General features: G+C 37.0%; 2 protein-coding genes across 2 annotated transcripts; both read left to right on the forward strand.

Annotated features, from left to right (window-relative positions):
- Positions 1-1,654: 1,654 nt before the first annotated feature.
- On the forward strand, positions 1,655-8,309 carry LOC112502102 (25.3 kDa vesicle transport protein). Its single transcript, XM_025105927.1, has 6 exons — positions 1,655-2,024; positions 3,013-3,215; positions 4,519-4,679; positions 4,777-4,923; positions 7,614-7,690; positions 8,008-8,309. The coding sequence occupies exons 2-6, from the start codon at positions 3,028-3,030 to the stop codon at positions 8,089-8,091; spliced, it is 657 nt and encodes a 218-aa protein (XP_024961695.1). The 5' UTR covers positions 1,655-2,024; positions 3,013-3,027; the 3' UTR covers positions 8,092-8,309.
- A 91-nt stretch (positions 8,310-8,400) lies between these two features.
- On the forward strand, positions 8,401-11,425 carry LOC112502096 (peroxisomal (S)-2-hydroxy-acid oxidase GLO4; the record flags this gene model as incomplete). Its single annotated transcript, XM_025105920.1, has 11 exons — positions 8,401-8,964; positions 9,270-9,421; positions 9,503-9,627; positions 9,968-10,014; positions 10,103-10,180; positions 10,264-10,388; positions 10,638-10,695; positions 10,785-10,847; positions 10,977-11,046; positions 11,210-11,310; positions 11,390-11,425. Coding segments are annotated over exons 2-11 (846 nt in total), but the record flags the coding sequence as incomplete, so codon positions are not given.
- Between the last annotated feature and the right edge of the window lie 5 nt (positions 11,426-11,430).

Raw genomic sequence — 11,430 nt, forward strand, 5'->3', positions numbered from 1 at the left:
CAACATCCTAAAAAATGTTTAGGAAAAATAATTAACAATGGCATATCCCAATAACCAACATTAATGAATAAGATTTAGATTTTGAAATGAGCCCACTTCATATAAGAAGTCCAAATCAACATATCACAGCCCAAAGCATTCATCAACATATCCAGTTTTATTGGCATAAGGAGGCAAGATCAAGGCCCAATCTTCATAATAGACCTCAGACATTGAATCTTTGTAAGCCCAGCAGAGTAAATCGGCCCAATGGATCGTGTACTTTTCTCAACCTCAAATAAAAGTTAAGGTGAGAAAAATTAGAAAAAATTTACGATTACAGGGTAAATGATAATTGAAATCTGGATTGTTTAAAAATCGTGTAGGTTAACTTTCCGAATTGATATTTCGATCCTATGCCTAAAGACAACAGACATAAAAACTAACTAAGCTCGTGCTCATCCAAGGAAGGAGTTTGCTTCCCTTTAAAGGAAAGCAGCCGCCCATTGAATCGATTAAGCCAATCCCCTATCGCCTCCACCCATCATCATGTCAGCAACTTGTTAGGAATAGGTTTTGGCTTGCCTCGCACACAATTAGGTTAGGCAGGCTTGGGGAGGTTATCTGGAAGGGCTCTCGCTCAACGAATCGAAGGTACGCCGGGGATAATCGACTTTCAGCCAGATTGCTTCATTCAAGTCTAGGACTTGGGAAATTTCTACCTTACAACAAGATTTGCGTAGGAAAGAAAACAAACGGCAGTTGGCCCCTTATAAGTAGGTTGCAACCTAAGGATCACCAGGTAAGACCAAGCCTTTAGGTTGTTTAGTTGGTTGGGTGACAGATCGACAAGCTCTTGTCATTTTCGGTGTAGGCGGAGTTGGCCCCTTATAAATGGTTACAGGACTAGGGCCCTACTAGCCTCTTCGTCTCAATTCATACTTATCTGCGAGTCCTTCCCTCTCTGCTCATCCTTCCCCGTTCCTAGCTTACGTCTGTCAACACAACTCTTTTTGGAACAGAAGCACGGGTCCCCTTCAGTCAAGTTGCTTGTACCATAGGATAATCCTTAAGGACACTTTCGAATTTAGGCACAAAAACGAAAGTCAAATTGCTAGAGAATACTAGAATGTTCAGATTCCGAGAGTCCCAAAAAATGAAGTGTTTTTGGGAAGTTAGAATCAGTTACAAACAATTATAGTCATTAATGGATAAGATCAAGAAAAAAAATGTAGATCCAAAGCCCTGGACGTATATGTATAGAGATAGACATTCCAAGATGATCGTTAGACCAACCAGAGATAGGGTCTTACCACCAGGGATGGTCCTTATACTAACTAGAGATAGTGCTATCTGCTATCTCCGAACTTACCAACCAGAGATCATTTAAGTCGGAGTAACATTTAGTTAATTCTACTAAGTCTGATCATGTTTTTCCACTGTATTCCAACTCCAAAATTTTGTAGAGTTTTTGGGGCGCCACCCTTGGACCAGCAATGGGGCTACGCCCCTTGACCTCCGTCATTTTGTTGTATCCGGAATCAAGCTCGTCTCAATATATAAGTGGGCACTACACACCATCTATCTTGTATTAGATCATAATTTGAAACCTATTGGCACTTGTATTAATTCCATAATATAAAGGGACAAAAATCATATAAAAATGAGATTTAAGACGAGAAGGCCGTTTAATCTCAAATACACCTATATATCTTCCTTATATGGAGATTGATCATCTCAATACACTTCATCTCGATACTTTGTCACCCTGAAACCCGACCCAATATAAAATATTAGTTAGATTGGATCAATTAGTGTAGCATTTTACTCGAGTCATCGTCGGCCTATTCTTGAAGGACAAGAAATCATTCCCAATTTTTCAATCATTCGTCCTTCCAAAACCCTATAATTCGATTTCATATATTTGTCTAGATTTTTTCATCCTCGTAAACCTCGCTCACCGATCAATGTAGATCAAGAAACTCAAAGCAGGAAAGATTGGGTCATCCATACGCATGATAAATACTTCTTCAATATAAATTCAGGTAATTTTCCTTTTATTTCTTGTACGTATATTTCAATTTCTTATACTTGATAGTTTAATATTTTCGTACTTGACTATCTTTTTTGTTAGAATCAGATGAAATTGTAGTTACATGATTTGAGTTGGGTATCGATGTGATCTTCATTTTTGGGCATGGCTTCATCTCACAGTTAATTTGTTGTTCTTGGTTCGTAATAATTCTTTAATCTTCAATGCTGTTTGGCTAACAAACCGATTTTATTAGTCGGGATGGAAATGAAGTTTTTTCCCCGATAAGAATAATGGTTGTTCGGCCTTTGGAGATTGATCTATAATGCTTTCACTAAATCTTTCTTCTTTTTGAAGCGTATGACAACTCTAATTTTACAACCTAAATATGGTGAATATGCAGTTGGTAGTCTGCATGTAAATTTCTATACAATAAACTTTGCTAATTTTGTTAGTTGGATCTTAGTCATGTAACTAATATGCTTAGAGTTCCTTACAGTTTTATGTAGTATCCCTGTTATATATTTGGGCTAACTTACCATCAAACTTATCAACAAACTCACCACAATTTCTTTTGTATGAAAAGAGCATGTGGGTTAATGCGCACTTACAAGCTCTAAATTTAGAAGGAGAAATGGTGAGTTTCGTGCTCTCTATATATTAATGTTTGAATTACTTGTCTCCGGAAAAGAATGTTACAGTATCTTTGTAGTGTGCCCAGAAAGAATTGTTATTTTATAACACGAGAAAAATATGATATCTTTCTAGTAATTTGTTATTGCAAAAGATTTGTTGGTATGCCACACAATTCTCTTCGTATGTGTTTTTCTTATAAGAGCATATGCCGTTTATTAAATATCTATTTTGCATTCATAGTGGAAGTAAATGTCAGGTACCTAACTGAACTAATTTTTAGCATCTAAAACAAATTCATTTTGCCTTACTCCTTTGGTAATAGTACTCTCATATAACATGGTTAGATATATTTTCTTTGGTGGCAGCTTATTAAAGTAAAGATGGTGAAGCTGACGATGATTGCTCGTGTCACTGATGGCCTTCCTCTAGCGGAAGGACTTGACGATGGCCGTGATATGCAGGATGCGGAGTTCTATAAACAACAAGTTAAGGCTTTGTTCAAGAACCTTTCAAGAGGTCAAAATGAAGCGTCCCGGATGTCTGTTGAAACTGGCCCATACATCTTCCAGTATCCTCCATTTTCTCAATATATGGTTGTCTTTCCACCTTTCTCCTTGTATTTCTGAAGGAAATACTAAAGACACCGTTTCAATCGTTTCTTGCTAGTGTCTAGGTCCCTAATGCCAAACCGGGGACCTAGTCTTTTCCCCATAACACAATTTACCCACTTTTCATTAGGATAGGACAACTAACTCGAGGACCTTTTAGAAAATATGTTCTACAAATAATGAATTAGACTTCACTTGAAACGAATTAACCCCAGTCGAATGCTTCTCATTACCCTACAGCTTTCGAGAGGCAATGGAACTCTCTAGAAATGGTTAAAAGTCAATAAAACTCAAGATACCCCTTCCACTACTAATAATTCTTATTTATACCCCTCCTATTCATTATTATTACTAACAACAAAAGATAACAGCCACCACAATGGGTTTTGGGTTCTTTTTCTTATGTTTTTTGACTTTGAAGTCTTTGAATGATGCTTGTCGGAAGTTCATATATTTGCATGCCCATTCCTTCATGACGGCTGATAGATTCAATGGTCGAACTGGTGGACATTCCACAAAGCGACGTTAATCCCTCCCCAGCCCAGGTCAAAGGTCTCCCCACTCTTTTTAGGGGAAGTTTCGATAGAAGCATTCCTCTACCAACGTAAGACAATCAACTCCCCCCCGTGATACTCCAACCGCCCCATGAATTGGTTATTCCTAAAGGCAACTACTCTTCTGTGTTTGTTCAGCATGCACTTTACTCACTCCAGCTTGTGCCAATTTGTGCCTTTCCTTTTGTCATGGCCTACTTATGTAGCATGAACCGAAAAAGAACAGTGTCAAAGGTAAATTGGAAAGACTGCAGACTGTAGTTGGCTCAAAGAAAGAGAACACTTTTCCAGACAGTATTCAGCAATATCTGCAGTTCAGGATCACACAAAAATTAAGCAGTCACATTCAGGTTTATACGTTTAGTATTTATCCAATATTAAGGCCAGACTTAACTTCTTTTTTTAACGTAGACCTAAGTGAATAAGTAAACAGTATACTCATGCCTTCTTAATTGCACTCCTTTGATTTGTCTTATATAATGTTGGAAATTAATTTAGGATTTTTCTGGCAATTTCTAAAGACTTTTCCATGTTTCACGTAAATAGGAGAGTCTTTCTTGCATTTGGATGTGTTCCTTCATCAAATTTAATCTAGGAATTATGAAAGTATCCATCTTGATTTTAACATGTGCTGTAATTGTGTATTAGATTGTAGTTGGAGGTAAATTCAACTTCCCCCCAGTTTAGCTTCCTTAACCCACTTTCTCAGCTATATCATTGAAGGGCGGGTATGTTATTTGACAATGTGTGACCGTGCTTATCCGAAGAAGCTTGCCTTCCAATACCTTGAAGATCTTAAGAATGAATTTGAGCGTGGTTATGCGAGTCAAATCGAAACTGCAGCAAGACCTTATGCCTTTATAAAATTCGGTAAATGCTATTTCTTTTGCTTTTTTTGTACGAGTAATTAACATTCACATTCATAAGCTTGCTGTACCTAAGCTATCCTTCTTTCCTTTGTGAACAGACACATTTATACAAAGGACTAAGAAATTGTACCAGGACACGAGGACTCAAAGGAATATTGCCAAGTTGAATGATGAACTTTATGAAGTACACCAAATAATGACTCGTAATGTGCAGGAAGTTCTTGGTGTTGGTGAAAAGTTGGACCGTAAGTTCTCTCTCTAGGAAGTAGTTACCCTTCTATGATCTCAACCATAGGTTATCTTTAATAGCTTCCAATAAGTATGGACTAGGGCAGTGTTTTGGGAGTCATGCCTTGGTGTGCACATAGGCCCGAGGCCCAGTGATTCATAGGTCTTGGGCCCTGGGACAGGACCCAATCGCACAGGGTCTTGGCTCTGTAATGTATTATAACACAATTTTGTGAGAAGGATTGGGATTACAAGTAAACTGAAGTTCTCGAGTATATCCAATCTTGGAACATTTTATTATTCCTTACCTAGGATTTGTGGATGGTGACAGAGTGATGCTCCTTGGCAGGGATCATGTTGATTGTTTTGTATCTTATCATGGCATATGCTCCATCAGAAATTGAAAAACAATAGATGTAGACATTCCATAACCTTTTAAAAGTTCTGCCGCACTACAATTACTCAGTCTACCATGTTCACTGGATTTCTAAAATAACATCCTTCTTTTTTGACCTATAGATGGCTGCTTAATTTAGCAAAGAGGTTGACTGGTAACTTTTGTAAAAAAATCAGAAGGGAAGAGCCATCCAAGTTGAACACATCTGTGCTTATGCATGTGTCCTGGATGCGGGATTAAAGCTATTTTCACTGTTTACTTTTAGGTTTTGGAGTAGTCAATGATGTGATCATGTAAATTTACCTACAGATTACACTACTAGAAAACATGCATCACTATTTCACTTAGGGCTTCGTTCTTTGCTCGAAATAGTGTCACAATTTTCTTTTTTCTTACAAGAAGCAACTAGGGACGAAGAAAGAAACTGGTCCATAGGCGTCATGATTTACTTGATCGGCAAGATCTCTAATTCAAGTCAAAGATGGCCCAGCTGTGCCAAGAGGGAAATAATAGAAGTAGAGCAAGCATTACTCCAAGATCATTTATAAAATTTGGAAAAGATAATAATTTTTAATTTACATTTAATATTTTGACACCAAGAAATGAATTATAGGAACAGAAAATAATATTTGGATATTGCTCTTGAACCTATCGCCCTAGATCCAGAAGCAGAATAACTCGCTGGAGTTTTCTTAATTGAGAGACAAATTCACATCCACTATATGTGCCCAGAATCCAAATAAATGTCTCAAAATGAAATCTCTGATATGCCATGATTCATTGGTTTTCCATCAAAATTAACAAAATAGCATATTGAATCATTGTTTTTTTTCTTATTCTGAAGACAAAGCTTTCAATTTGCATCCGACCGTCAAATGAAATGTGCCAGAAGTCCACTGACTGCATGAATACATGATTGATCCCGTGCAAGATCTCTTGGTATTCTTTTGACTGATTGATGGCACATCTGGATATTCATAGTTGTCAAGGGAATTTTTCCCATCCTTAGAGACCATAAACAAATGAAACTTTACATTATCAAGAGCTTCCTCAGCTGCTATCATTTGGCTACACGTCTACCAAGGAAGAACATTCATCTTCGGTGGTCATTTGTATAGTGATTAGACAAAACTTTAAGATTTTCATGTAAATAGCTTGTCAAAAAGGCAGATGCCTTCTTGTTGGCGGAGTGGAGGGAATGTTGTGGTGTCCAGATTAGGACCTCTAAGGAGGTAGCATCTTTAGACCCACTACTTACGGGAGCCCTAGCAACAAATTTCTTAATAAGCATCTAGGCATTCAAACTTCAATTTCTGTTACCTTGATAGGCAAATATTAAGAGTGATCTGGTGCAGGAGTTTCTTATGGTAGAACACCAAAAGTATCAAGTGCCTCAATTTATCTCAGAGGCACATGTCTCCAGACTTTGCATGTGAAGAGAAAAGATTTAATGTGTCCAAGTATAATGAGGTTTAGAAGTTAGCAGTATGAGCATGTGGTCTAAAACCAAACCATATTGAACAAACCCAGTATATTGTAGGGTTTGGGGGTAGGATGTACACAAACGCTGCCTCTACCCCAAGGGGTAGAGAGGCTATTTCCGTGAAGACCCCTGGCTTGGAAAACAAAAATTAAAAGGAAACAAGTGTGAGAAGTAGCAGAGTGTTTGCAAACAAGCAAGAAGTGCCGTGAGTGGAACATAACATAAAACAAACATGGGAACTGTACTGTCAACTACTAGGACATGAGAAAAAATACGTCTCAGATTCAATAAAAGCATGTGATCTAGATATCTATAAAGAATCACAGCTGTTAATTTGGTACTGTGGAACACTGCAATGGAAGTTTAAAGATTATTAATGTGGTGCGTTGTTATCATGCCATTGAAGTTGTGTTGTRGYATCAAGATGAAGTTAATGAGGATGTAGCCTGTAGGATGCCTTGCTAAATGTACATGTCCATGTTAATGTGAATTTTAACATGTGCAGTTACCTTTTATGTCACTTTAAGATGCTGAAACCACTTGCAATCTKAAGGAAACTTGCAGTACATGGAAGCCTATGCAGGCTATAACCGGGTAATAAAAATGTAAAACAACAATCAAGAACTGATATTGGACTTCAGATTAGTTGTAAGAGTTAACATGGAACATTGAGATATGATTAAATCTTAATCATAAAATTGTAGAAATGCGTAGATATTTGTGTCTCTCATTTCATTTGATGTTAGTTAGAATTTCGACTCCCTTCAAGAATTATCTCTTATGAAGCATCATTATTGGTTGATATTGTCAATATAAAAATTTTGCAGAGGTGAGTCAAATGTCAAGCCGTTTAACCTCAGAATCTCGCATCTACGCTGACAAAGCAAGAGATCTAAATCGGCAGGTTAGCATGCTTCTGTTTTAAGATGACATATTTTGTTAGTTTGTCCGTCTTTTGGTATTTTCGCAGCAGTGTGTATGAAGCCTGTTGGTTTTGCAATTGTACATGAACTTTCATATAGAAGACTAAAAATGAGCGGACCCCACCAGCTTTGTGGTCAATGTTGGGAATTTTATATTTGGTTTAAAAGTTTGTTGGAGTCTTTAGGAGGTGACTGGTACATTTCAAAGATAGACTTGAATCTGAATTTAGTTGGTGGATGTGTTCATGGACACCATATGATGTAAATTTGTACTCACCATTTGTTGTTCCAACTGTAGGCCTTGATCCGGAAATGGGCTCCTGTTGCAATTGTCCTTGGAGTAGTTATCCTACTCTTCTGGGCCAGAAAGAAGATATGGTGATGATTGCTTCTTTTGTCTGAGAAACCATGATTAAATTAATTGTTGTTATTTAAGAAAGAATTATTCAAGGTTAGATATTAGTTGGAAGGCAAGTGTATTAGGTAAGTAAAAGAAACCTTTGTGTGGGAAATATTGACAGAGAGAATTTGTTGTGGAATTTATACAGAAATTTGTTTTGGTGGTGTTACTACTTTAATTAAATGATGGTTTGGACTTGAGAATGATGTTTGTTGTCTGTGATGGTTTCTTTCTATCTATCTATGAATAAAAGCAAACTTTGTCAACTAAAAGATTATTACAACATTACAAGGTGTTGTCAGAAGTTGATTCTCTCTTTCATTAACAAGAAGCTATTTTTTGTTTTCCCTTTTTCTTTTTTGTGTACGTAAAAAACAATGGCATAGCCATCAAACAGTTTGTTTGCAACATCTCATTGAGGCTTTGAGCTACAGCTCAGAATCCAGAAAAAAGTAATAAATTAAGAATAAAAAGTCTATGGTTGTCTCTTTGGCAATTGATGAGTATATACTCTTTACGATCAAGTATTTAACTAGAATAACAAAAACTGGTATTTTAACAATATGAATATTTCAATTCTCTCTCTCTCTCTCTATCTGTGTAAATATATCTATATATGTATATACACATTCTAGTGTACGAAAAAGCAAATTGGTTGTATTGTCCAAATTGGCGACCATCATCCGATAACACGACAAGATATATATATCCGGAAAGACATAATATCGATGAGAGCGATGGAAACTGTTGTCTGTCTCTCCTATCCTATATAGAAAGAAACTTTTGACACAAGACCTTCTTCATCTACCCTATCTTAACTCATCCCCTGCAGATCAGTACCAATACCAGTGAAAGGTATGATTTTTATTATGTATTTAGTTTTAGGGTTTTAGACTTTATGTTAATCATCGATTGTGAAATCATCATAGCAACTAGTAAGCTTTGTTTCTTTATCTTGCTTTCTTCAAACCTCCACTAGTCCTTCCGCAACTTAATATAGGAAACACATCAAGCCTTCTAATTCAGCTACTGCTTCATCTGTAATCTGTAATATGTGTGTGTGTGTGTGTGTGTGTGTGTGTGAGAGAGAGATGGTAGAATTGGATAGTTAGGCCTTGTTAACAGGTGATTTCTGTTTCTAAACTTATTTGCATCTCCAGAAACCAAGTATGGGTGATGAGCCGGTCAATGTTAAGGAATATCAAGAATTGGCAAGGCAGGCCCTTCCAAAGATGTACTATGACTTCTTTGCGGGGGGGTCTGAGGATCAGCACACACTCAGACAGAATGTTGAAGCATTTCACCAAATCACGTACTATGTTAATCTTGTTTGTCATTCTCATCTAGTTTGTCACAATACATATATATATATTTGCTGACTTTATTGTGTCAGTCTTCGGCCAAGAATTCTTGTTGATGTCAGCAAAATAGATATGTCAACGACCATACTGGGATACAAAACTTCAGTACCCATTATGATTGCTCCAACTGCTATGCATAAGTTGGCACATCCTCAAGGTAGTTAATTCACTGCTTTTTGTTTTATCATATATGGTATGTTGACAAACGAAGATGTTATTTTGGATTCATGAGTCTACTTTGACGCAAGGGGAATTAAGAATGGGCSCTTTAAATGTGAAGAAATTATAATTCCTTTTGGAATGATTTTTGTTGATCCAACCAATGGTTAAGACACTTGGGAGCTACAGTTTTGTGATCTTATCCTTTTCTGGTTTGAATTTTGCCTCTTCAATGAACTGCCACTGAGTTCATCCAACATTTAATAGGAATCCCATCGTCAACTGTAAATATATATTGTGTAGGAGCGTGATTAAATATTCCTACATGTATTTTTCAGGAGAGGTCTTGACAGCCAAAGCAGCAGCAGCATGTAACGTCATAATGGTAATTGAAGTGCTACTGCTGCAGCTCACTTAATTACTTAACTTTGTCCGTGTTTACCTTTTCTTTTCTTTTTCCTTTTATGTTTCAGGCGTTGTCTTTCATGTCTACGTGCACAATAGAGGAGGTTGCYTCCAGTTGCAATGCTGTTTTCTTCTTTCAGTTGTATGTATGTGATCATCATATATGACTCCGTTGTTGCATCAAGTTTTCTCCTTCTGGAATGTCATTATGTCTTGCATGCGTTGTTAGATCTATAAGAGACGTGATATATCCACTCTGATGGTGAAAAGAGCTGAAAGCAATGGATTTAAGGCTATTCTTCTAACTGMTGATACTCCTAAACTTGGTCGTAGGGAAGCAGACATAAAGAACAAGTAAAAATCATCCCTACAAATAGTGTTTTTTCTTTAACTTTTTTTCTTTTTCTACATAATATCTTATATTACTTGATCAGTGTACAATTAAAATTTGATATTGGGCCCAAATGGCATGTCCAAGTGGTTGGGACTTCTTTGGAATAACCTAGAGGTCCTAAATTTATACCTAACTGTGTGAATCATCATAAATGCATTAGTGTGTTTTGCGGGGATTTTCTTTAAAAAATTTGATCTTCATGTGTGTAGAATGATTGCACCCCAGCTGAAGAATTTTGAAGGTCTTTTGTCGACAAAAGTGGACGATGTAATTGAAATCGCTCTCTTTTTGTTGGTTTTATTCTGGGCGCCTTACACATCTATCAATTTTACTGATGGAGTATATGTGTTTTGCAGAATGAGGGTTCAAATCTGGAAGCTTTTGCATCCAGGAGCTTKGATCCTTCTCTTTCCTGGAAGGTACAAACCATCTCCTTGTTCAAAGGGACCCATTACTATTGTTGGMATCCGGATCTGTGAGGTCTTAACAGATTCTATATATAGCTGGCTGGAAGTAAAGTAGTTAGCTATCATTAATTTGTTTTGCAGGACATTGCTTGGTTAAAATCCATTACAAAGTTGCCAATTGTGATCAAGGGTATACTCACTCGTGAGGATGGTAAGGCTATGAGTTCACTATATGTAGAATATTACTTTTGGTTTGAAGGAACTAAATGGTCCAAGAGTGAGAATTCATTCATGATGGAACTGAAAAGTGGTCAGCTTAGATGTTTGGTTGGCATGGAATCCTTTCTGATTTCATGTTTGTGAATGGCATGCAGCCATTAAAGCTGTGGAAGTAGGAGTTGACGGAATCATAGTATCGAATCATGGAGCTCGGCAACTAGATTATGTTCCAGCCACCATTGCAGTTCTTGAAGAGGTGATTATATATATGTGTGTGTGTGTGTGTGCACCAACAAGTCCTAAAACCAAAGAAATTGATTAAGAAAGTTGTGCAGGTGGTAGTTGCAGTTGAAGGACGAATACCAGTACTGTTTGA

Source organism: Cynara cardunculus, unplaced genomic scaffold, assembly GCF_001531365.2.
Source record: "Cynara cardunculus var. scolymus isolate 2C unplaced genomic scaffold, CcrdV1 Un_Scaffold_920, whole genome shotgun sequence".
In the NCBI taxonomy this organism is placed as follows: domain Eukaryota; kingdom Viridiplantae; phylum Streptophyta; class Magnoliopsida; order Asterales; family Asteraceae; genus Cynara; species Cynara cardunculus.

Coding starts and splice junctions, on each gene's coding strand:
- LOC112502102 (XM_025105927.1), top strand. CDS start 3,028: ATGGTGAAGCTGACGATGATTGCTCGTGTCACTGATGGCCTTCCTCTA. Junction 3,216..4,518: donor ACTGGCCCATACATCTTCCA/GTATCCTCCATT, acceptor CCACTTTCTCAG/CTATATCATTGAAGGGCGGG. Junction 4,924..7,613: donor TGTTGGTGAAAAGTTGGACC/GTAAGTTCTCTC, acceptor AAAATTTTGCAG/AGGTGAGTCAAATGTCAAGC.